Below are 27875 nucleotides of genomic sequence, written 5' to 3'. Positions count from 1 at the left end.
ATGTTATTTCTTTAAATTCCTCTGTATCTGCCAATTCCTTTCTATATAATGACTCAGTATATTCCTTCCATCTTCTTTTAATACTTCCTGGATCATTAACATGCATACGTATGGAAAAATCTGTAGTAAAAAGTCTACATACCCAGTCCTCACTTATCAACTATCATTATCTGATAATATTTCTCAATTACCACAATTGTAAAAAAGTCTACGATCCCATTATTTTGGAGTAACATGTGGCAATAACAAATGCTAAGGTATAAGGGCAGTGTAATGCTGACTGTTGATGGTTAAGGTTATGTGTCAACTTGGCCCAGCCATAATTCTCAGTGGTTTGGCAGTGATGTACAGAGGTAATCTGGCAGCTATGTAATGATGTACTTACCTTCTGTTCATATCAAATGCCAATTTCCCCAAAATAGACTGGGCTTTGGAATCTAATCATGTCAATAAATGTGGAGAGCATTTAGTGGTAGGTATCCTCGTTTTAGGAAAAAGTCTTTAAAGTGATGAATTAATACAACCAGAACAGGATAAGCTGTCATGATAAGAAACTACATATATTTTTTTTACTTTATTTTGAGATCTTAGAAACATTTACACTAAATGGAACTCCTAATTTTTCTGTGTATTTAAAATTGCACACAAAATTGAAAAAGAAATTCATGCCACAGCTTTTACCTGAAAAACTCCTTACTTCCAAAGTGAAACCAGAAACTTTCCACACTACTCTCTATAAAACTCTAATTATTTCCTTTTCTGTTTCACAGAAGTTGTACTATTCCCTAAAGAAAAAGAAAAACAAAGCAAGGCAATGCTTCCATCTGACCTTTCTGACTCCTTTACCAATTAAGTAACAAACTCCTAAGGATGTTCTAGCAATAAGAGCTTTAAGAGATAATAACAGACACAGAAATTTCACAAACAAGATTATAAAATGGAAACTTGTCTCAAAAAGCAAACAAAAGTAGCATTTAGTAATTTAAAAAAATTCTCTGTACATTTGAGTTTAAGTAAACTAGTACAGAGAAAAATACCATTTATTCAGGAATGTGTATGAAAATCTTTTCAGAAATGTGTATGAAGATAAACAAGCTCTTCAACAAGAGAAAAGTTATTTGAGAGGGCATTATTTATTCAGGTCAGTGAAGTGTTGTCATGCTCATTTCTACAGAAGCGAGCTCTTCCCCATGTCCGTGATTTACTCTGAGGATTATGAGAATGTAATTCTATCTTTTGATAGCATCTTCTCATCTACGAAAAGAAGCCTGAAATCTTCAGGGAAAGGAAAGTAACAAATTCAAGAGAAATTTTTTTTAAGAAGAAAACATACTCCATTTGATTCTAAGTAGGTTATATTTAAAGTACCGTTTCCAGTGATTCCGAAAAGTGCTCAAAATCCACATGTCCTAATACTGCACTGTGACCGTTGGCTGCCTTCATATGTGCCCTTGACCCATGCCCTTGACCCATGGCGATCCTGGGCACAAAGGAACAAAACACTGCTTCAACCACCACCAGCATCTATGACAGGCAGCAGATCCATTACGATCCTTAATAACTTAGCTCAATAATTACACAGAAAAAAGAGAAAAAAGAAAAAAAAGATGTTGCTAACTCTTATCCAACACTAATTCAACCTCAGAAGATAAAGCTGTGGCACATGAGTCTCTGCAGGGCAAAGCCTGGCATCTCTCACTACCCACAAGGTATGGGCTTTCACACAGACGCATGTGGTGTTGGCTGATGTCTTGCTAAAAGATGACATTTTGTTTGAAATCACAAGAAAGCCAATGTAAATATTAGATTTATTAGATTTGTAATATATTTTTACACACACAGAGACATTTTACAGTTTTAAGTTTAAAGATCATCCCAAACTTTTGCTACCATTAATTACAACCAAAAAACCATGAAATATTTGACCAGTATATTTACTTAACTACTCCCATTACACATGAAGTAGTCTTAGAACTTCCTTCTTCCAAAATTATGAAGACTTTTTATTGGGAATTTCTTTGAAAAATGCCTTAATAGATTTGTTTTAAGGACTGAAGTATATGTTCTTTTAAGCCAAATATTGAAGAAAATATGCCTTAGTAAAATTTTACTATCTCGTACACTGGTTCTTCATAATCTAACAAGATTATGAAAATTATTCTCAGAAAATACAAGCAAGCAGGTGATGAAAGCATTAAAGAGGAAAACACATAAGAAAGCATAAATAAACCTATATATACCAGGAAGCACAAGAAAAAGGAAAACATTCCAGAAAAAAAAAATGAGGCTTGTAAAATGGTATAAAAATTTACTACATGCTATTTAAGAGCTCTGGTGGCCAATTAGTAAGAAGTTGCACTGCCAACCGAAAGGCAGGCAGTCCTAATCCACAAGCTGCTCCATAGGAGAAAAATGAGTAATCTCCTTCCTTGCAAACTCACTGGAGGGTCAGCTAAGAATCAGCTCCAGCTTGACAGTATATGACAACACTGGTGACATAGTCCGAAGACCTCTCTAGCAGTTCAAATCTACCAGCAGCTCTACAGGAGAAAGGTAGGCAGCATCCTCCCTTACCCTATTACAGCTTGCCAAAAACCTACTGGAAAGTTAGCTATGAGTTGGTACTGACACAATGGCAGTGAGTTTCTATGTTATTTAATAGGCATATCCAAGACATAATGAGAAAACAGTTACACTAGGCAAACGCTAAATAAAAGCAAGCTCATATGATGTATTAAAATCAGACAATCCATCTCATTGAGAACCTTCCTCTTTTTTATGACCTCTTACTGTACCAAGCATGTTCAGAGATTGATCCATTTTGATACTATGTTGCACCACCCTAACACATCTAAAGATTTTGATTCTGATGTGTCTGTTTTTCTGGCAGTCCAGTATATTCAATATTTATAGTCAACGTCACAATTCATCTTCCGTCTTCCAACTTATTATCCAGCTTTCTCATGCATAAAAGGCAAATGACAATAACATAGCTTAGGTCCGGAGCACTCTGATCTTCAAAGGAGCATCTCTGTTTTTTAACACTGTTAAGCAGTCGTTTGTAGATCTGTGCAGTGCAGTGCAGTTATGTGATTCCTTCATTACTGCTTCCATTTATTGTTGTTTGGTGCCATCAAGTCAACCACAACTCAAAATCACTCTATGTACCATAGATCTGAAACTACCCTATCCTGTGCCAACCTCACAAATGCTGATATGCCTGAGCCTATTTTTTACAGTCACTATGTCAATTCACTTTGCTGGGTCTCCTCTTTCTCTGATTCTATCTTTCCCAATATGCTGTCCTTTTCTAAGGCCTGGCCACTCCTAACGACATACCTGAAGTATGTAAGATGATATTTTACCACCTTTGCAGCACCCTTGTTGCACTTTCTCCAAAATAGATTTATTTGTTGTTTTATTAGTTAGTCAGTACTTTTCTCCAATACCACAATTCAAAGGCATCAATTCTGCTTGTTACCTTTATTCAATGTCCAACTTTCAGGTGCATATGCAGTAACAGAAAAGACTGTGGCTTGAATCTGGCACACCTTAGTCTTTAAACTGACATCATTGCTCTTTAGCATTTTAGAGAGGCTTTTGATGGCAGATTTGTGCAATGCAACATATCTTCTGATTTCTTGATTGCTGCTTCCATAGATGTTGATCACAGTCTCCATTAATTTTGTGAGCCATTACAGGAACCGATAAACCCACAAGGGAAAAAGGAGATTCTGAGCAGGGGCAGTTAACTTAAAGAAATATGCAGAGTTTTGACTTGTGAGGAAAACGATCCAGGTTTCACCTAATCATATCTCCAAGAGCCTCACTGCCAACCACTTTCTTGACAATTCCTCTCACACTAATTACCTAAGATTAGATTGAACCATCCCTGACCACCAGGACCATGTCTTTGTAGAGCAGCCGGGTGAAACTTGGATCCTTTCCCAGGAGGGAGTTACATTCATGATGATCTGTCTTGCCAACATGGACAGGGGTGGGATTTTGCCCAAACTGCCAATTTTTAGTGCAGTGAGTGTCACCAGTGTCAGTGTTTTAATAAGACCCAAGATGTCTCTGCACAAGAAGAAAACAAGTACTCCACTCATTTCTTTGTCCTTAGTTTCTTAGAGAAATTTCTTATGTGAACTACTTGAGAAACATACCTAATTTTTTCTTCCAAACTCACGAAAGAATTTCACTTCTTTTTTGCACACAATCTTCTACCTTCTTCAAGAGTTGAAGTACCCGAGTTTTTTAAAGTAGATGTAGTAAGTATGCACACTACCTCTTCTTTCCACTCATCTGAGTAAGCATAAAAGATTTACCAACTTGAACTAAGTAAGGCCTGCCCTGCCTTTAACCCTGTGGAGTTGTTGTAGGAATTAAATGGGAAAGAGAGGACAGAGTTCAGCAGGAATGTGACTCCACTGATCTCCTCACCCACAGTATACAGCATAGCCCCAGCTTACACTAAAACCACCATAGTCTACCAGCCAGCAGTGCACAAGAGTTCCTTTCTTCTACAATCTTTGCCAAGCTAAAGTATTAGTATATTTGATGTGTTTCAAATATATATATATACACACACACACAAAGCTGTATACTCAACTTTTTCATTTCTTTTTATTAATGATAAGTGATTCAGTTATTTTACTTCTCCCTTCGCCTACTTTTTTTGCAGACACTTTACATTTAAAGTCATTCATTACAGAAAAAATACTAGAAAGTATCTATTTTCAAACATCAGCCACTCCTACATCCAAAAGTGCCTTTTCAGACACTACTGGGTATGTTATACACACACATTGTTGTGAGCATTCTCACCATATAATTCAGTTGAGTACCAACTAAACAGGAGAATACAGAAAAGGAAGCTCTGACTTTCACATTCAGCACTTGGCAATGGCTAATGTTTTTAAATTCCCTTTAGTGCCACTGACTGGATATTTCACACACACACAAAAAACCCAACAAACAAAAAAAACCAACAACCCAAAACAGGTATGTCTTAGCCCATTTATTCCTAAATCAAAAGACAGACTTAAGTAGACAGTAACATTTTAAAAAAAAAAATCCAATATTTCTATTATTAAATATACACCACACTATCATCAACACTCATTAACTATTATGTATAGTTTATATTAATTTATAGTTAATTATATTACTTATAACATTTTCCTCCCTAAAGGCATTAACTGACACAAGACAAAAAGACCTTAAATCATTAATTGCTGTTAAGTATTGTTAACTACAATTCAGAGTGACCCTATCAACAACAGATCTGAACCCAGCCCTATCCTCTTCCATCTGCATCATCTCTGACACATTCGAGGCCACTATGTCAATTTATCTCAGTGAGGGTCTTTCCCTCCTTCACTGACTCTACCTTTTCAAGCATGATATCGTTTTCCAAGGACTGGGTCTCTCCAAAGTATTTGAGATGAAGATTGACTATCCTTGATTCCAAACAGCACCATGGCTGCCTTAAAAATAGTTAATAGAAAAACAGATAACATAACTAACAGAAGCACAGATAAAATGGCTTATAAAAGCACAGACGTAATAGATAAAACAGATTGAAGACATTTACTAAGTAAACAGAAAAAGAACAGTAAAGAGCTATGCAAATAGCGTAGTCCCCTTGCTATTAATATATACAGAAATACATGTATTTACACTGTTTCCTCACTTATTGACATGGTTAGGTTCCAAAATTTTAGTCATTGGGCAAAAATCAATATTGACAAAAATGGACAATTATATCAGATCACAATCTAGAAGATGACCATATTGTTGTTGTTAATGTGCCGTCGAGTCGCTTGAGATTCATGGCGACCCTATGCACAAGAGCCCTAAAGACATTACAAAATTGCAAAGATCAGTGACAATCCTAGCCCAGCTAAACTGACATAGAACCTTAACCATAAATATCCAGTGCTACTCTTACTTCATATTTTAATGATGACCTTTTTTTAGGGAGCTCAGGTGATCTAGTGGTAAGAAGCTGTGCTGCAATCCCGAAGGCACGCAGTTCAAATCGACCAGCTGCTCCTCAGGAGAAAGATGGGCAATCTCCTCCTGTGCAATTAACTGCCTCTGAAACTTCCTGGCGGTCAGCTTTGAAATGTTTCCTACTCAGTGGTTCTCAAAACCAACAAATGCCAGGTATACAAAGAAATTTCTGATAACAAAACAGTCAATAAATAAGAAAAGAAAAGGATATATATGCATGTAAAGCAAAGAAAGGAGAATATAAGAACACACATCAAACTGTTGATATTCATCATCTATTAGAGAGCAGTGTATGGGGAGTAAAAAGATGACTTCACATTACTGTATCAGGAGAAACGGCAGCATTTCCTTAGAATTATCTCCCTTAGAATATAGAGAGCTTAGTAGCTAATCATGTAATAGTAATAAAAAAATCAAGTTGATAATTTATTCAAGCATCTTAACTTCCCCCTCCCACGCACAAACACATTCATATATGTGTATATGTGATGTGATGTGATGTGCTACATACCTGCATGTACATATCTCTGGCACTGCTGTTCTGAACTGCTTGCAATAAGTACATTGGTTCTCATCTATGAATGCTGCCAAAGCTTTTTCACTTGGCTATTATACAGAAATGGGAAATGACAGTCCTGATGTAAAATATGGGTATTACGGTAATCTGTCAAAGCAATCTAGCATAAAATATCAATTACTGGTAACTTACACTGCTATAGAACAATTTTAACAGTCAATATAGAGTCAAGATGAACAAAAGTTTAAAATCATTTCATCAAGTATCCAGTTTTAAAATACTGCAGCCTGTATGCAAGCTCATGCTTTAATTTTATTTTTATGTTTGTGGCTTTACTACATAAATTAATTTCTATTAAACTAAGCTACTAACTCTAAAGGTGGTCTAGGAATTTTTCTACACAAACACTCCAAAGAGGTATTACTAATCAATGAGTTACAATTACGGTTGAAATTTATTTTCTACCTGTAGTAGTCAATTATATCACTGGCCTGCAATGAACTGTAACCACTACCATTTGGTCAATTCCTACTCTGGCAACCTTACAAGACAGATCAGGGCTATCTTAAAAGATTTCTACGACTATAAATCTTAACTGCAGCAGACTTCATCTTTCTCTTGCACAGTGGCTAGTGGATTAGAACTGTTTACAGGTCAATTAGTAAGCTCTCTAACTTTGCACCACAGGGTTCCTTCACAATGGATTGTGGGTTTTCAAAGGCTGTTAATCGCACAGGAGGAGATTGCCCATCCTTCATCCTCAAGAGCAACTGATGGCGTCGAATTGCATGCGTCTAGGATTGCAGCGCAGCTTCTTGCCACCAGGCTACCAGAGCTTCATACTACCTTACAGTATTTAAAACCTTGCATGTTGTTGTTGTTTTTATATGCAATCGAGTCATCTGCAACTCATAGTGATCCTATGTACAACAGCCTTAAACCCTGCTCTATCTTGGGACAATCTTACTGTCTCTGATACACCTATCCTCATTGCCCCAGTCACTGAATCAATCCATCTCATGGAGGGTCTCCCCATCTTGTGCTGTCCCTCCACCCTCCCAAGGATGAAGTCCTTCTCCAAGGACTGGTCCCACCTTGTAACATCTCCAAAGTATGTCAGAGGAAGCTTCAGAATCCTTGCCTCACCCTAGTCTCACCCTCTCTAGGACGAATCTGTTTGCTCTCCTAGCAGTAGTCTTTACTTTAAGCTTGGCCACATTATTTGTTATAGTCAACAAGTATGATGCAAGCAGCAGTTTCATAAGAGGTTATATCTGGGTCTATCTTCTTGAAGTGTTCTTTACTGGAAGGCAGCTGCCACATTACAAAGATCAAGTTAGACTACTAAAAGAGAGGTAGCAAGGAAAAAGACATCAGAGGATAAAAGGCCACTTCATGCATGTAAGCCCCAATCACACTTTCAGTGAATGCAGCTACATGAGGAATCCCAATTATACCATGCTACACAAAAGAATTGTCCGGCTGAGCCCTGTAAATGCATAGAAATATGAGAAATTATCAGTCAGTGTTGATTTAAGTCATCAATGTTGGTAGTATTTTCACATTAAGCTGGAACAGCCAGCTTCAACGGCACTGGACTTAATTTGGGTTGCTACATATCAGCAGTTAACTGGAATACCATTCCTGCTCCACAAAGCCTCTGCATTAGTCATCTTTAAATTGTATCCATCCAAACAAGAGTATTTACTGTAGATATAGGAAATGGGACACTAATATAAAGCAAGTGAGAAGAGAAGTTGATACAAATTTTCTAGAGGGCAATTTGACAAAATGTCAAAGTGACAGACCTTAAAAAAAAGTCATTATCACTTCCCAATAAACCAACCTTAAAAAACAGACATGCAATTAAGACTGTTTATAAGGAATTTCATTGATATAAAAAAGTTGGAAATAATGTATCCATCTAAAGATAGAGGGATGATTAAACTGTAATCCATTTATAAACCAGAACATACAGTTATTAAGAATCTTCTTTTGAATATATATAGTAATAGTTCAGGAAAGGTATAAAACTTTAATGAAAACAGGATTCAACACTGTAGCATTAGTAATAATTATCCTAATACTTACACATACATACATATATATAATTTTACATACGTTGTTGCTGTGTACCTTAGAGTTGGAAGCAACCCATAGCTGGCTCTCTGGTGGGTTTTCAGAGACAGTATTAGCACAGGAGGAGATTGTCCATCTTTCTCTCTCATTTTACATATGCATCTCAAAATATTATGTAGCAACTCTTGGATAATTCTTATTTTTTCCTTTCTTTTTCAAATGTTCTATAATCAAAACGCATTACTTCTGTTATGAGAAAAAAAATAGTACAAAACCAGAAAAGAGCATACACAAGCAAAACATATCTTTTTCCTTTTGATTGGTTTACTTCTGTAATATTCCTTTACTAACTTAAAACTGTCATTATTACAATTATTGGAATGTGCCTATAGCCTGAGACTGCAAAATAAATTCTCAAAGTAAATGTCGTGGTACAAGAGATAAATTTCAACAAAGAAAAAAAAATGTATTAAGTTACCATGCTGCTAGGAGAGGCTATTCTTTGAAAAGGGACATCATTCTTCCAAAGGTGGAGGGATGGTGAAGAAGAGGAAGACCCTCAACAAGTGACCACAGCAATGGGCTTAAGTGTGTCAGAGATGATGAGATAGCACAGGATACGACAGGGTTCAGATCTATTGTTCCTAGGGTTTCTATGAATTGTGCTTGACTTGACAGCACCCAAGACAAATGGCATTCTTACATAATTGCTTTGTATTTTGAAAACTGGCCAATAAGTTATTTATTACTTTCTAACACTTTACTGTTATGCTGTACTGAGTTTAAAATTTAGGTTGAATAGCTTTATAATAAATATTTCATAAAATGGGTATGATATGTACTTTCATCCAAATTCAGCAAAAGCTACAAGGATTACATGAATGTAAAGACTAAGCCAACTGTCGGAACAGAAGCAGATTCCTTTTTTAGATACCTATCCAAGGAAACGCTGCTGCTGTTAGATGCCACTGAGTCGATTCTCGCAATTCTCGCTCACAGGTCCTTACGTGACAGCACAGAACTGCCCCACAGTGTTTCCTCAACAAGACGGAATGGCTACAAAGTAGCAGCAATAGAGAGGATGGCGCAGGATCAGGCTGAGTTTGGTTCTGCTGTGTACAGGGTGTTACTGAGTCCGAGCTGACACTCCAACACCTAAGAACAACAATCTAAGACCAGAACACTGGGGCCACTTTTTCACACAGGGCCACTGGATGGGTTTGACTCATCAAACATTTTGTAAGGAGCCCAGCACTTAAGATTCTGTGCCACCAGCGATCCTAAACTAAGAAAATAACAGCTATATAAAAAAAAAATCTGAGTCATTTAGAAGAGAGAGAAAATATATACATGTTATTATAGCATACAATTTGCCCACTCATAACCACAAGAATCTACTGCAGAAAGGAGTTGCAAAACCTATTTAATGCACATATTATTTGTGTAAAACACAGTATACCCCATAGAACCATCTGAAGTATTTACTGCAAGCAGCCACTGGAACCATTATTCCACTTACTTTGTTTGGAAATCATTCTTTGAGGGTGCAAAGTTCATTTCAGAGGCCAACCATCCTGCTTGGAAAAATGGAGGATTAGCCAGAGAGGAAAACCCCTAATAAGAAGGATTGACACAGTGACTGCAGCAATGGGCTCATGCGTGTCAGAGGGAAGCAGTAGAGGACATTGTCCACAGGGTCATTATGAGTTGTACTCAGCAGCACTTAACAACAAGGACAACTGGAACAAGGTAGGGATTTCATTACTGTGAGGGCCTATTGAGATTTGTGCTAAATGGAAGTTAGGCTCCTCTCTCTCCTGTTCACAGTACTCAGCCTAGGATTGGTTTCTACTGTTTCTTCCTCAGAACACTTACTCAATTCAACACTTGCTCTTCGCTGTCCTAGGTAAGGCTTGAAGTATCCTTCCACTGATGGCAAACTGTTTAATATCACTGATATCATCAAATTTTTTTCTCAGTTTGTAGTTACACAGCGGTGATGGATTAAACCATGCTCCCTCTTCAAATGTATGTATAAATGATGTCTCTGACTTGTTAGAGAAGAGTACTGAATATCCCTCAGACTGCCAAAAGAACAAACAGGTATATCTTGGAGAAAGTATATATGTATACCAGAATGAGTATGTATGTATGCATGTATGAAGAAAAAAAGAGGAAGGGAAGAAGAGAGACAGAGACAGAGACAGAGAGAAAGAATAAGCCAGAATATCCCCTGGAGGCAAAGTGACAAAGCTTCAGTGGTTCGGAGAGATAAGCTATTCCTTAGAAAGGGACATCATGCTTGGAAAGGTAGAAGGTGAACAAAACAGAGAAAGATCTTTGAAACAATGTCTGCTGAAGAAGGCTGAAATATGTTAAAAATAATGAGGATGGCACAGGAGAGGACAGGATTCAAATCTGTTGTTCATAGAGTCTCTATGAGTCCCACTTGACTCAAAGGGACCTAACAACAATAACAATGATTGAATGGAGAAGCTATGTAATGACTTCACATCACCTGACAGACTTTGTCAAGTTACACACCTTCAAGTCAAAACTGATTCATAGCTGAAACTTCAACAGGTTTTCAATGGCAATAAATCACATGGGAGGAGACTACCCATCTACCCATCTTTTTCCCAAAGAGAACCTTGGCATTTTCAAACCTTTGACTACCTGTGGTTAGGTGCAACTACTTACTACTAAGCTATCAGAGTTCGCTCTGATAAACCTTGTTGTTGATTTCCATTAAGGTGAGCAAAGCACGACTCACAGTGACCCTATGAACAAAAGAATTGAAGCCTTTCTATAACTTAATAGTCATTTCTCAATTTCCAGAGGCATGCTGTTTAGGAAGTGGATGCCACTAGTAACTGTAAAAAGATTAAGGGTGGGATGCAACACCCTTTAATCCCACAGGTGACCTAATCAGATGTTACCTGGGGTGTGGCGGGTAATACTTTTTATCTTGCTACTGAAGGAAAGTCAAGGAATTGTGCTGCCAAGACAGAAAGTACAAGGTTCAAATACACTATCTGTTGCAGGGGAGAAAGATGGGCATCTCCTCTCATGAGATTTCCCGCCTCTGAAAATCCACTGACAGTCAGCTCGGACTTGGTACACAACCACAAGAAGGGAGGGAGACAATCCAGACAGCAAATTCCATTTTCAAGGAGATTGAAAGGGAAATTATCAGATTTATTTAGAGAGGCAAGAGACTCCAAATAAGCAAAACACTTCTGAGAAACAAAAATTAGGCAGGAGGCATAACACTCTGACCTCAAAACAGCGGTATATATAACCAAAACAGCACAGTACTGGTACAATGGCAGGCACACAGACCAAGGAAACAGAATTGAGAACTCAGAAACAGATCCAGCTATCTTTATCTATGGTCAATTGATATTCGACAAGGAAATCAAAGCTATCAAATGGGGAAATGACCATCACCTCAACAAATGGTACAGTCAAAACTGGACTAGAAAGCTGAAACAGGACTCACATGTCACACTATACACAAAAATCAACTCAAGGGAGATCAGAGAGCTAAGAGTAAAGCCCAAAACCATAAAGTTCATAAGAGACAAACTGGAATCAAGCTTAGAAGTGTTAGTCCAAGGTATGACGCTGCCAAATACACCCAGAAATGCACAATCTGAAGAAGACAAAATTGATAAATGAGACCTAAAGATTAAATCTCTGTGCATATCAAAAACTTTTCCCAACAGGGTGAAAAAAAAAACCTACCAACTGGGAACAAGCATTTGGCAATACCATATCAGATATGAGTCTCATAAAAAATGTTTACAGAATTATCCTGAGCTTCCACAAGAAAAAGACTGATAACCCTATTACAAAATGGGTAAAAGACATGGAAAGAATTTTCATAGAGGAAGATATTAAAATAGCAAACAGACACATGAAGAAATGCTCCAAATCACTCGCAATAAAGGAGATGCAAATCAAAACCACAATGAGGTACCATCTCACTAACAGGGTAGCAAGTAATAGATGTTGGAGAGGATGTGGCGAGAAATGGACTCTTATACATTGTTGGTGGAATTACAAAATGGTACAACCATTCTGGAAGGCAGTTTGGGGCTTCCTCAAAAAGTTAAACACAGAAATTCCATACTGAGCTAGTCCACTACTTGGAAAATACCCTGAGAAAATGAGAACTGAGACAAACTGAGATTTGTACATGTTCACAGCAGCATTATTCACCATCGCAAGAACATGGAAACAGCCCAAATGTCCAACCACAAACAAATGGATTGAAAAATTATTGTACATTCACCCAATGGAAAACTACACAACATGCAGGAGCAATTAAAAATTAAAAATTATCATCTAACTTGGGAGGGACTAGACAGCATTATGCTAAGTGAAGCAACTCAGTCCCACAAGAACAAACATTGTTTAAAATCATTATTGTAGAATGAGTATAAGTATCCAAGGTGGGTGTAGGAGGCTGGAAGCAAAGGGATGGGGGGTGGTATTATTCCTGGGGTTGTATAATTGAAGGGGTGGGGGTTTGAAGGAAATTGAAAGAATCTGCTCTCAAAATCAATGTATTTAAATTTTATACATTAACTAGTAGTAAAAAAAGTAACTGCCAAGTCTATTCCAATTTATGGCAAACTAATTTCTATCAGAGTAGAATTGTGTGCAATACGGTTTTCAATGACTGATTTTTTCCAGAAGGTGATCATGAGGTTTTTCGTCCAAGGTGCCTGTGAGTGGATTTGTATCTCCAGTCTTTCAGTAAGCATAACTGTATGTTAATCACGTGAACTCACAGACTCTTTATTACCCTTACACTTCCTCAAAGACTTGGAATTTAAAAAAAAAAAAAGGAAGTGAGAGAGATTTCAGTATTGTTAATAAATAATTATCAAGGGGTGGGGTGAACCCAGGTCCCAGTGCTAAGAAGCACTTTGACACCAGGGAAGACAGGAACACCTAGAGATGTCCAAGGAATGTCAGACCAAAAGATAGAAAACAAAACAAAGACTTTCTGCCACAATGGACAGGGAGGAAAGGCCTTCCCTGAGAGCCATCACTCTGAATTTGGATTTCTTTCTTTTTTTAAAAAAAAAAAAATTGGATTTCTAGGGAACCTGGTGGAAAATTTCACAGTTTCTCTCCTAACCCAAAGGTGGTAGCCGTCTGGTGATTTGAAATTCACCGGCAGCTGAGGGAAAAAGATGGGCAATTTCTCTCAGTGCAATTTACAGTCTCAGAAACCCACTGAAGGGGCACTTTTGAGTCCGTTCCTAATCTACGTCAATTAGTTTGAGAGTTTTAAAGTTAAATTACAGAATAAATTTGTTTGTTAATGTCATCCACTTGTGTCATCTCTATTAACAGCAGCATTAGATAACTGTGGTTGTGACTGTTAGGTGCCCTCAAGTCAAGGAGGCCTCAATGCTCTTAAGAACAAAGGAATGAACCCTGTTTCTATCCTGTGCAACACTCATTATTGCAGACATGCTCAAGTCCACTGGAGAACTTACTGTGTCACTTCATCTGGTTGAAGCTCTTCATCTCTTTTGCTGACCTTCTACCTTTCCAAGCCTGATGTCCTTCTCAAAGGAAGAGCCTATCCAAACAATATGCCCAAAGTATGTGAGAAAAAGCTCTGCCATTCCTGCTTCCATGGGGTATTTTGGCTGTATTTTCTCTAAGACATCAGTTTGCTCTTTTAACATCCAGGGGATACTCAGGACTCTTCTCCATTATCACAACTCAAAGGCATCAATTTTTCTTCCGCCATCCTTATTCACAGTCTAGCTTTCAGGAGCATAGCCAAGTGTTTGAAAAGACCATAGTTTATATCAGACACACCTTAGCTCTTAAGCTGACATCACTGCTCCTCAGTAATTTGGAGAGGTTCCTCACAACACAATTTGTCAGTGAAAAACATCACCTGATCTTCTGACCGCTGGTACCAAAAATCCAAGTAAGATCAAGTTTCAATCTTTTATGCATGTTTATGATATAGCTTATTGCTCCAGTGGTAAAGATTTATGTTTTATTTGGAGAAGTCTTCCATATTGAAGACCATATTCTCTGAGCTTTTTCAGCAAGAATTCAAGTCCTCCTCACTTTCAGCAAGCAAGGTTGTGTCATTTGCATAATGCAGGCTGTTGAAAGGACTTTCTTCAATCCTGATGCCACATTCTTCTTCATAAAGTCCAGCTTCTCAAATGATTTGCTCAATAGATTGAAGAGGTATGCAGAGAAAACACAACCCTGTTGCATGCTTTTCGCAATTTTAAACCATAAAGGGTTCCCCTGCTTTTTTTAGATGAGTCTCTTGGCCTGGGTACAAGTATCAAATGAGCACTATTAAGTGGTATGAAATTCCCAGTCTTCTCAATGTTATAACCAATACAGTCAAATAACTTTGCATAGTCAGTAATACACAGAAAAATATTCTTCTGGTATTTTCTGCTTTCAGCTATGATCCATCTGATATCATCAATGATATATCCCTGGTGCCATGGCCTCTTCTAAACCCTGCCTGAACTTCTGGTAGTTCTCCAAAAATGTATTTTTCTAGTCGTTTTTGGATAATCTTTAGCAATATTTTGCTTACATGTGATATTAATGATGTTGTTCAATAATTTCCCACATTCTGCTAGGAATGGAAATAAATATGGATCTCCTCCAGTTAGTTGGCCAGGTAGCTATCTTCCAAATTTTCTCAGAGATTGGTGAGCACATCCAGGCCTGTATCTGTTATTTGAAACATGCCAAATAGTAGCCCATGGATTAATGGAGCATATTTTTAACCAGTGCCTTCAGTGTAGCCTGAACATCTTCCTTCATCACCATTGGCTGGTTTTTATTTATTAGGGAAGTCAAAAGGTTACAATCCAAGTTGCTAGCAGAACACAGTCAAGACAGCTCCTGAAATGTACTTGCAGGCACCTCTACCTTGAGCCTCATGGCTTTAGGCCAGTATTACAAAGTTCTCAGTCCTGCCATATTGCTTCCCCTCACTCGGTCTAAGTCAGTATTACAAAGTTCTCAGTTCCAAAAATTATAGCCTCCTACTCTCTATTGTCCAACAAACCCAGGCAAAGTATTAGCCCTGGTTCAATGGTGTATCAGTCCCAAGGTAGATCCATCTCACATCAGGTCTGTAGTTGACCATGGCTGTTCTTTTCCTCGTGGTGAGGCTTTTTTTCTTCTTTCTGGTGGCAGGAGAGGTCTTTTCTGTTTCATTGGTGAGAGAAAATCTAATTCTGTGGCTAGAGCTGTTAACTTTATTGGCCAGACCAGCCAATCCCCAGGTAGACTGTTGAGACTGGCCAATCACCTTTTGGAATGGTAAATAGCCAATCCCCTTGTGGATAGCCTAACATGCTCCATTAGAATAGTCTCACCCCTCTACATCTAAGTCAAACAATGCCTAGGAAAAGTCATAATGAAGGATAAACTCCACAAGCCACCCACCCTCTGGCTTTTCTAGCCATTAACGTTCACATATGAAAAATTAACTTTCTGTTTATAATATACAATAGCTATATTTGTGAAAGTGTGTAAGCCAGCAAATTGATTTCTCATGCTTTAATAGCCAATTTTCTTATTTGCCCACCTCTATCAAATCAGTATTCTGAGGAAACAAACATGTTTCTTTCTCTGAAAAATCTTGTTCCAGGTAGGACTTACACTGGCTCTTGATCATATGGTACTTCTTCTGACATTCATTTTGGTTTTCTTCTTTCACCTCTGTCTTTGTAAATGGCCTTTAGTTCTCTTTATGAATGATATCCTTGATGTCATCACCAGCTCATCTGTTAATCTATGGTGTTCTATTCCTCAAATCTATTATTAAGATGCCATTTTTCTACTGTCTAGAAGGGAAAAACAGTAGACCTCTGATATTTTAAAATTTTTGGCACCTTAACTACCTAAAGTGAACTGTGTCTTCCCTCTAATCACATTGTTTCTGGAGAACCAGTCAATAACAGTACCTTGGCTCCAGTCACAAGGACAAGCAATGACCAAGGACTAGTTGGCATGTATCTGCTCCAGCAATGAGCAAAGTCCTTTTCAAAGATTTTTTTTTCTTTTCCCAAAACAGAGAAGGTTCTTTACCTTTTAGATGAAAGCACAAAAGGTTTTTTCAGAGTTTTAAGGAACCCTATTTTTGTGTAATAAAAATAAGTTTTCTGTAAGAAAAGAAGGAGGGCAAAGAAAAACACGGAAGTATTCCTTTACATTACTTCTGAAATGTGAAAAATCAAGCCCCCTTTTGGCATAACCTAATGGGATTTGAAAAAGGACATCATCCTTGGAAGAGTGGTGAATCATCAAAGAGAGACTGACATAGACTGACACAGTAGCTGAAGCATGAGCTGGAGTAAATCAGGGATGGTGAGGATGGTACAGAATAGGGCAGAAGGTCATGTCTGCACCTAATAACAATGGGATTTGAGCCACTAACATTTGCAGCATAAAGAACTCTGACTAAAATGAGAGATTAAAAGCAGGATAAAAGTTCTGGGATATTCAGATTTGGGTAAAGGAACTGGCTTTTTTTAAAATGGAATCTCTAGACAATATAGAGTAAATAAACCACTATTGCAGAAAGTTTCAATATGTTCGAAGGACAAAAAAAAAAATGGAATCTCTAACTATTGCAAAAGGTTAATGCCATTGCCAGCTATTTATCAAAATTTTGGAGGTTCAAGTCCATTCAGAGGCAACCTGGAAGAAAAGTGTAAAAAAAAAAAAAGAAAAGTGTAACTAGCCATTTACTTTCAAAATATGAGTCATTAAAAACTCTACATAGGACAGTTCTACTCCAATACATATACCACTGCTATGAGTCAAAATAAACTTTGGGTTTTTTTTAAATAATCTCTCCTAAATATTTGAGTTTTTTCTGTTTCAGTATATTTGGAACATCTACTAAATATCTAAGCTCTGGTGGTGGTGGTGGTGTTGTGTACCATCAAGTTGGAACTAACCCACAGCTGACCCTCTGGTGGGTTTTCAGAGGCAATTAATCACACAGATTGTCCATCCTTCTCCTACAGAGCAGCTGGTGGTCTCAAACTGCATGCCTTTGGGATTGCAGTGCAGCTCTGGTGGTGTAGTGGGGTTCTAATACAGTAGGCTCTAAACTCAAAAGATTGGCAGTTCAAATATGTCAGCTGCTTCTAAGAAGAAAGGTGAGGAAGACCCCACTATACATCTATAAAGATATTAGTGTCGAAAACGCAATGAAAGGTTATCGACCTAACAGCAGTGGATTTTTTGGTTTGGTTTTGCTAATGAATATCTATTTTATACAAACACTAGACAGATACAAATGATTATGAGACTGTTGTTTTGTTCTCATCAGGCCAACAATCCAGAAGCCTCTAAGTAATCAATCCTGTATCATCTGAATCTTATGAAGAACACTTTCTATTTCTCTCAGGTTTATATAAGACCTATCAGTTTCCATATTCTAAGATTTGGTCTACATTTACCTTATCCATACTATTTACAATGTAGCCACAGTGCTCATTAAAGGCAAAGGATAGGAGAGCTTCATCTCAGATACTGCAGACATGTTATCAGGAGGAGCAAAACTCTGAAAAGGAAATCAAGCTTGGAAAAGTGAAGGGTAAGAAAGGAGAGGAAGACTCTCAATGAGATGAACTGACAGTGACTGCAACAATGGACTTAATCCAGTGGAGACTGTGAGGATGACATAGACAGAGCAAGGTTTCGATCTGTTGTTCATAAGGTCATAAGTCAGAATTGGCTGGACAGCATCCAAGAACATCTTCTCATTCTCCTAACAATAGCTTTGGTTCAGTTCAAGTGTAAACTGTGAAAGTTCCTAAATGAAAATGGATGTTCAGTATGGCAAAGTCTTAATGGCAAGAGAGTCTGGTCAGTTGTCTATCATGCGGCCTTACAGCTCTACATTATCTAAGATTTATCACAGGATCTGATTATACAATTAGCACACAATAACTATTTCCTCTTTGTTTAATAAATGTCAAATTTTCAGTGTGTATCTGTATGGAGGTAAATGGTCTTTTTAAAATTTTTTCCATTTTCTTATTACGATTTGCATGAAAGTTTACAGAGCAGAGCGGCAGTCCAGTCAAGCATTCATATCTATTTATCTGATGGCATTGTTTTTAAACCATACATTGTACCATCAATGTTCAGACACCCACTCTGTGCTTATTTCCAGGTACCTGCTATATGACTTTTTTTAAAAAGGGGGAAAGGATAGAGCTGAGTGTAATTACTCATTTAGGAAGGAATAGAGTTAAAAACTTAGAGTGCTCTGGAAAGCCTACATTTTTTTTTTCCAACCTCAAGTATTATGTCTTCTAAAGCAGTTTAAAAACCAAGCCATCGGCAGTATTTCTACACAGGGCTCAAAGTCTACTCCCTGTTTCAGTCAAAGGTACCATCATTCTTATGGCCACTCAAGATACAAAAGCTCTGAGTCACTTCTGACCTCTTTTTCTCTGTCAATCTCCTAGCTCTGCAAGACTTCTAAAGCCTGTCAACTCCTCTTTAATATCTTTGATCAACAGCCTTCTTTCCTTCCATTCCCACTGAACTAATTTGGTTCAAGCAATAAACTCCCAGATTATGGCAATGGACTCAGAATGGGTGCCTTTTAATCCAGATTTAGTACTGTCTATATTAAAATCTCCCTAAAAACCTTTTAAAGCTATACAAACAAACATCTGCAGTGGTTTACTTAGAAAAAATAAAAGCCTCAGTCTGATATTTGAAGCCAAAGCACAATATGGTTTCTAGTCCTAAAACAATACTCCCATTTTACCTCAAATTATCAGTGCTTTCGAAATTAGTATCACATATCAGCAAAGTGCAAGGAGCATCTCGGTTAAACAATTCAGCTGCTAACCAAAAGGTCAGCTGTCTGAACCCATCAGCCACCTCTGTTGGAGATATACGGGGCAGTCTGCTTCTGTAGAGATTTACATCATTGAGAACTATGGGCAAATCAACTCTGTCCTATTGGGGTTTATTATGAGTTGGAACTGACTGAATAGCAGTGGGTTTGGCTTAAGAGTTTTCCCAGAGAGTAGTTATCACCACACATATTAACCACTTTTCAACTCCCATGGATTTATCCTATCAGTCATATCCACTCATCCCTTTAGGCCATTTCCAACTCCTCTGTCTTCCAGCATGACCCTTCTCATGACCAACAACTTATATCATTTTTCACACCTTGTAGCACTGGCTTACTTATACACATATACATGTAACTTTTACCACTAGCCTCAATTTATACAGATCTGTTCTAAAAAAAAAAACACAAAAAGGTCACAGGAGGAGAGCACTGACTAGCAAACACTAAGAAAACTTTTCCAGTAGCCTCTAGGATAGAAGAAAACAGAACAGAGTATTTCTACCAAGCCAGTCTTAAGGGCTTTCCACTCTGTCTTTCGACTTCTCAGCCACCCTGCCTAATCCCTCCTAAACACACACTCCAACTCTCAAAATAAATTAAAAATGGATCTATCCATATTGTTGTTACTGTCTAGTTGACTACGACTCGGAGCAGCCCTATGAACAACCCTGAAATTTCCTGTGCAATTTATGGCTTCTGAAAACCCATTAGAGGGTCAGCTATGAATTGGTTCCAACTAGACAGTAATGAGTTTGAGGGTTTTTTTGAACTGAACAAATGTAAAGACATGAATAAGTTCAAGACCCTGTTTATTTAAAACTAGAAAACAGGTTTTGAGGGAGTTAAATAACCTCATATTTATGGTTTGTCCTATTAATCCATTCAATGAACTTGTTTCTATAAAATGATCTGCCTCTACTCAAGCCACCAACTTATGAAAAGACCTATATTAAATGCCCATTTATGCTGCTTTTGTATTTTTAGGTATAGAGAAGAAGGGAAGGCCAACAAAAAGAGAAAAAAGATAACAATATAAAGCTGTTCTAAGAATTATATTAGCTTAGCACTATGCCAAAATGTCTAGCACATAATAAGTCCACATTCCCCATACTACATTCACCTACCAAATACATTGCATCTTTTTTCATTGTTAAAATCTCCATAAGGGTTCAGACCATAGTTCACTAGGCCTAATGAATTTAATATATAAGGAATTGTACAGTCTAAAACCCTTATGTTATGAATGTAAAAAGAAAGTATCTCCACAAATTGTTCTCAGTATTTATTATATGGGACCAGTAGTAAAAATTTGACTATTATTATTATTATTGCACTCAAGCACAATTTTAAATGTCAAATAGAACATAATTTATCCCAGCATTCTAGGGCAGTCATTTTCAGTTAACCACTTCATGCATATGCTGAATTATGACAGTCACTGAAGAAACCTTTTTTTCCCTTTCACTTGCAGTCTTGAATGGTTATTCCATTCCAGAACTCTCCTAGTGGTATAGATCAATTTGAAATTCTCAGCACACATTAGATCCAGCTATTGCAGATACTGAAATGAAACCTCATTAGTCAAAATCAAACACTGTTCTATATTTGCATATCTAAGAAAAAGTCTCATGCTCAAAACTTAAAATTTTAAGAAAAAAAGCAGTGTGAAAATATAGCCCTACACAATTTGCATACTATTTTACCAACCCATAGAAACATTTTTTTGATCCCCAATCCTTCCACATCAGACAGTGACCTTTAAATCATCAGGACAAAAGTACTATGCTATTCACAGAACATTGTTTTAAGACTGACTTGACACTTTGAATTTACCATATTAAAGCTCTGAGGCACAAAAGGACTGTCAAAGACACATCTATTACAAGCTGTCATGGCCTGTCATTACAGAGTCATTAAGCACCATTTTCAAGGCATAAGCAGAAAGCTTTTTAAGTCTCAAATCTTATACTTGATGGGCTAAATTACTTGATTTCTAATAAGCATATAAACATGTAAAGATATCCTTTGCAAGTTATAAAAATTACCCAGAAAAAAAATTAAAGTTTTAAATAGTTACCTTTCATATGTAAGCATTAGTTTTCTTCTATTTTCATTTTGGAGATAATGAGATTTAAGGTCAATTACATTCTGTATGTTTTATATTTTATTACCTAAGCACTAATTTCACAAACCATATAAAGTATAAATTGATTAGCCAATTCAACTCTTCAGTACAACTCCCTCTGATCACATTCTGTATTGACATTAGCACTCTTATCTATTTCCATGCAGTTGTGCTGAGAAGACAACTGTGTGTACTAACACTCCACAAGGAAATGTAAGCATAAAAGCAGCGAATAGTAAGAAAGCAAGCACATCTGACTGCAGCACTGCATATGTCTATTACATTTATCTGGGAGATGATGTGGCTGTCCATATAAAGATTAAATGGAGAGAATAAAATAGCTATGCAGAATACAAAAAGCCAAGCAGCTTTCCATACTTCCCACATCATCTGTTCTTAGTACTTTGAGTTCTTTACTGCAGAATATTGTAAATTCCAACGGTACCAGATTAAAGGAAATTTAGAAATAGAATGGAATCAAAAGTTGCCTGTCCTGGTCAGCCTAATTTAAAGACTTAAAGACTAAGCTCCAAAGCTAAGATATCAATCAACTCAGCTCTCTAGGCATTCCTCCCATATTGCCCAACTGTGAGACGCAACTGTCAGTACCAAACTACTATCCAAAGATAAACTTCTTCTGAAAATTTGCCATTTTAAACAAGCAACATCTGCTAAAAAGAGAAATAATTTGAAAGTTAAATGTACTTCATATGGGAACAAAAAAATAGAAGCAACTCTAGTTGAGTTTCCCTGTGTGCTACAGGGGTCTCGGGGTCTCATGGGAACACAAAATTAAGAACAGCAGGAGGGTCACCAGGCAGTGTCTTTATTGTCCCATCTTCCCTCTTCCCATGTGAATAAAAACCACCCAGCTCAGTATATCACTTCCTTTTCTTATTAACTTCACCAAGAACCCTTGTCCATCTAAGAGAAAATGATAAATGAAAAAGTTTATCTACCAACCCTAATCATTTCCTACTTTGGACTCCTATCTTTTTCGCTACTCTAACTATTCTAAATATAGTTCATGTTCCTGCTGTTTCTCATCTTGCTTTCTTTGCAGACCATTAAGTTCCAAAGGCATGTCACTGTTGTTTTATTACATGGTATCACAATAGAACTAATAATTCTCTTGAATACTTTCCATGATTAAAAAGAGATTCAGACATGATAATACATGTGCTAGCACTTTATAAATTGTAAAGTACACAATAAAAGTAGTGCCCCTACTATATTAGAATGATAAAGTATCACTGTTTTCTCATAATAAGGATAAGTAAAAAGTAACAACTTTTACAAGTAAAAGTTCTGAGAACTTATAGTTCACATTAGGGATTTGGCTAATCTTGAGAAAAACTACTTTTCTGACATAATTCACAAAAAACGTAAAACTCTTCACCTACCATTCCAAGAATCACGTATTTGTCAATGGTCAGTTTATGTGAAAGAAGTTTGTATTTCTTTAATATGATCAACTTTAGAACAAATTATTTTTATAATATAAACTATTTATTGCAACTGTTTTGATATAATTACTGGCTGCCTATTTAAAAAGCATGATAAAACCTCCAAGTTTAAAATTAATCGCCATGTTTCCAGAGTTAGTAAACATTCTACAACTTTTTATTATTGCCCTAATTCACCTGAGCAATGGCACTCAAATTAAGCCCTAAGTTGTTTAAGTCAATTTAAAAGAAAATTTAATCAGAATACTTAGTAATACAGAATACTTAGTAAAACAAGTATCTTTCTAAATGCTTAGTTCTAAATGAAAACAGATATTCAACCCGAGAGTAATATTTTGTACTGTCATAAAGGTATTCATCTGAGAAGGTACACACTGGCAGAAATTAGTTAGTACTGAGAATTCTAGTGTCATTCCTATTCTACATAAAATATTAGTTATTCTTAATGTACAGGAGTTGAAATTAAATTGGATAAAATTAAATTCTATGGGAAAAGACTGCCTTTCTTCAGAAATAAAAATACTACATTTAAAAAGCAGCAGCAGCATCCTTTGTCATGGCAATACAAACCCAGTTTAATTTAGGATCGAAGTAACAACTAGAAATACAGCTGGTGACTCTCAAGCTTTCAATCGTGTCTTTATTTTTAAAGTTATCTAATAATAATGCATAACACAATCTTCAAAGATTTTCTAAAAAAATAACCAGAAGAGGATCATACCTTTAACTATTACCACTTTCTTTCTACATTTGCAGGCAGACATTTTTACTACCTATAAATAATCCCTGACATTTTATAAAATTACCCTTCCCAAAATATAAAGAACCACACAAGCATGGCACGTTCTTAAAAATACCACTTAGTAAAATAAATTACTGGGTCTGATGAAATAGAATTACTGAAGTATCTCTTATTATAAATAAACTATCTCATTTTTAATCAATCTTATATTTAAATATTCTCAAGCCTCAACTTCTTAAAAATTAAACCCCTGAAAAAGGTTTTAAGACAATAATAGCAAAAATATACCCAACAAGCTCTTCAATAAACTTAGCTTCCGAGTTAAAACAAAAATAAAGCCAACAAAAATAAAGCCTATTTTCTTTTCCCTTAGGGAATATAATTTCTTTTTCATAATGTTGACCTTAAGCATTGTGTGCGTCTGCAAGTACTACCAAGTTAATTCTGAACAGAAACCAGTTCAATACTCTACAGAATTATTGTTAAGGTTATGACTGGTCATATTCCCAATGCAAACTCTCTTGAAAGCCTTTTATTCACACACAAGCATACCAGCAAAGCAATCTACCTCAGTTAATACTTAAATACATTGAGGCAAAATTACAAGCTATATGCTAATCAATGTTTTCTAAATATTTAGAGTTCATTATTTTGTTTTTATTTTCTACCTCGTTCTTGTTTAGTCCACACTTAGCTTTTCATCACTTTGTTACTTAGTAAGAGCTCTGGTCAAAATACAGTAGAATTCACTTAAAACGTAAAAAAGGACTATTAGCATAACTCAGAGGCTATTTTTTTACTCCTACGTGCACACAAAAGCAACCATTAAAATTTTAAGGCAGCTAAAGGCAAATGACTTTAATACTCTACCACACAAGACCAGACACAAAAGCCCCATAACTGGTATTATTTCTAAATTAATGTATCTAGACAAATAACATAAGAACATCAAACTTATATTTTATCCTCTCAAAATTCCCATACTATAAAAATTGTTCCACGTGAGAAATCATAAAAAAAAAATCACATCTAGACATGACTATTCAACTGACAGTTAATCATTAACACTAAAATGACCAAGGAAAATTAAGATAGAAAAACTCACTTTATATAATATCTTGCACCTTCAAAAGTATATGCTTCTTCCCAACCAGTAGGCAAATCTAAAAAAAAATACTTTAATTAATATTCATTTAACAACTAAACAAAATTTAAGTTTTGACCTTTACAACTGTTTTTCATGATTGCTAGTTGCTAGTTGCAAGTTGGAGCTAATTCACAGCTGACCCTCTAGTGGGTTTTCAGAGGCAATAAATTACACAGGCAGAGATTTGCCCACCTTTCTCTCCCAGAGCATCTATCCGGTGGATTCGAACTGGGTTCCTCTGTGTTGGCAGCTGTTAGCCTTCTGCTAAACCACCAGAGCTCTCTCTTTCATGATTAGCTGGATTTATTTATTATAAGTAGATATCAATTTTTTTACTATTGGACCAGTAATAATATGGGTAACAGATACAGCATTGTGGATTTAATGTCAATAAGAATGTATTAATAACATTGTAAATTAAATGACATAATAACTGCTAATATTCAAGGTAGAGAGAAATCGTGATTTGGTATTCAAAAGGACAAAAAGAAACCTCTTAATCCTGGGTAAAATACACATGAACTACTGGGAAAAAGATAACTTCTACATTAAAGGCAAGACCTACCCGTTTCTTAAATATATACTTAAGAAGTATTCCTCAGATGCATAAACAAATCCATCGAGGAAATGTCACTGATTAGAAAGGAAAACTTCTTAAATGCTCAATTAAGGGAAAAGAAATCTGACACTGGATACTTAGAGTTGTGTGTTTTTACATGTCTTGACTTTGAAAGATGTGAAGTTTCAAATAATTAACCTGAGAATGAGTCAGGTGATGCTGGATGTTACTTGACAATAGGCTAATGGGCTTGGATTTAATCCTAATACTTCCTTGACATAAAAAGCCTTTGGCGTTCACGCAAAACAAAGTTAAACTGACGCAGAAAAAAAATGTGAAATCATGTAAGAAAAGGAAATGTTTGTTCAATGTGAGTGTTATCAACTCGGGGGGGGGTAGTTATGAAACATTTATATTACACACAATAGAACAAGTAGGAGAAAAGCAATTATGTTGGGTGATTTAGCCAAATAATTTAAATGTCATACTGTCTTTCATGAAACCAATTTATTACTACTACTTACAAAGGTGAAGAGTGGATCAAAGTTGAAAATCTGTACGTAAAATACGGAAAAGGTTTATTAAACTCAAAGACTGCACTAAAGAGTTAAGAAAAACGACAGTGTATTAAAAATCTCTTTACATGAAACCTCCTTACACTTGCTACACCAGTATTCCCCTTTCTCCTCCACCTTTCTACAAATCTGGAGGCATTAATCACTGCACTGAACTCCAGCAGTAATAGAAAAGGCAGGCTGGTTCAATATCCTGGCAACTTTAAGAGATTCACAGAATCCCAGAGTTAAAAGCTAGAGGGCAACTCTAAAAGCACTGCTGAAACCGGTACCACCTTCAACTCAAGCTGTTGTCAAGCTTTTCCAACAGCCAGAAACAGAGGCAGGCCAGCACGAGAACACATGGTACATTTCAAAGACAAACAAGTTTCACGAATGTAAACAAAGAATGACAAAAGAAAGCCAGACCAGCACTGAAGCTACGACCAACCCTTCCAAGCACAACTCACATTGACAAACAGGCTACGAAAGGCACCAGAGTTCGGTTTCCCCGCGACCCTCTCCAATAAAGGTACAAATGCCTTTCAGAGGACACCCCCCTGGTACGCCCACCGCCTCCTGGCAATCTGTGCAACCTCTGGGCTGCTGTGGAAGACTTTGAATCTAGATCGCCAACAACTGCAGTTGCAAACGCCGCCTCCGACTCCGGCTGGAGGGAAAGCGCTAAGCGTTCTCTGAGCTAATCTGTCACAGTGAAGATCACAGCACCCCCAAACTCCTCTCCTCCTCCTCCTCTATCAGCCACCTACCCACAAGTCCCACCTAGAAGGAGGAGGAAGCTGTGCGGTAGGAGGCAGCTCATCCAGGAGGGAGAGGATGTGGATACATTATCCTAGCAAGGTCCCGGGCACCAGAGAGGGCAGAAGACTTGCCAAAGGTTGATCCAGGATGAGATGGGAGTTTGGGGGTCACAGGGACATGCAAGAGTGGATGCGAGTGAATAAAACTCAGGGACAAGGGAGACAACCACGCTGGGGCTGTTCAGACTCAGATGAAGAAAGAGGGCGCCCTCTCCAACCGGGGATGAACAGCAGAGGAGAAAGCCGTCCAGGGACTCAAAAGAATTCCGGACAGCAGATCGCCTGCTGCCCCTCTACCTGTGGCCGCCCCCGCCGGCTTCCGCCCAACCTCGCCGCCTCCAGGGGACCGCAGCTTCGGGCAGGTTGCCGGGAGCCGGGGCCGCTCCGGCTCTGCCGCCTCCTCTCGGCGGAGCCCAACTCCGCTCGGGCCCGGGCGGTCTCGGCGTTACCTGTGCTCTGCCGCCGGTGTCCAGTGACCACGGCCTCGCCAGTAACCGGGTGCAGCCAGGTGGTGCTCTTCGCCTCCTCGCTGCAGGGGTGAGACAAGGGGCAGAACCGAGTGTGAGTGGGGCGCGGGAGCGAGCCTAGGGGGCTGCAGGAGCACGGACTCTTTTCCCCCTCTCGCCAGCCTCCCTCCCTCGTTCCTCTCTCGCACCCTCCGGACCCCCCACGCTGTCCCCGGCTCTTTACTTGATGAAGAAGACTCGGCCGCCCCGAGTGATCCCATAAGTCCAGGATCGGGGCAGGGAGCAGATCCACTCCAGGTTCAGATCCGCCGCCATGTCTGATCCCCAGCCGCCGCCGCCGCCTTCTCCTGCTGCCGCCGCGGCTGGCTGAGGGAGGAGGGAGCGAGCGAGCGAAGGGAGCGCGGAGCGAGCGCGGCCGGAGCGCGCCTCCCCGGCCGGCGGCAGGGTTTTCCCCGGGTCCCACCAGCC

General features: G+C 37.8%; 1 protein-coding gene across 3 annotated transcripts in view; it reads right to left on the bottom strand.

Moving 5' to 3' along the window:
- The window catches only part of PLEKHA5 (pleckstrin homology domain containing, family A member 5), a 284442-nt gene extending 256676 nt beyond the window's left edge, over positions 1-27766 (bottom strand). For 2 of the 3 annotated variants that reach the window (XM_006888444.1, XM_006888445.1), the window contains exons 1-3: positions 27631-27766; positions 27390-27469; positions 24965-25022 (exon numbers count right to left, since the gene is read on the bottom strand). In XM_006888444.1, the coding sequence (XP_006888506.1) occupies positions 24965-25022; positions 27390-27469; positions 27631-27722 (230 nt within the window). In that variant the 5' untranslated portion in view covers positions 27723-27766. The remainder of the gene's footprint in view (positions 1-24964; positions 25023-27389; positions 27470-27630) is intronic. The other variant, XM_006888443.1, reaches the window with a different exon arrangement.
- Positions 27767-27875: the final 109 nt, after the last annotated feature.

This window comes from Elephantulus edwardii, unplaced genomic scaffold, assembly GCF_000299155.1.
Source record: "Elephantulus edwardii isolate Elephantulus edwardi_28Jun2011 unplaced genomic scaffold, EleEdw1.0 scaffold00067, whole genome shotgun sequence".
In the NCBI taxonomy this organism is placed as follows: Eukaryota; Metazoa; Chordata; class Mammalia; order Macroscelidea; family Macroscelididae; genus Elephantulus; species Elephantulus edwardii.
This window is presented reverse-complemented; position numbering and strand designations above follow the sequence as displayed.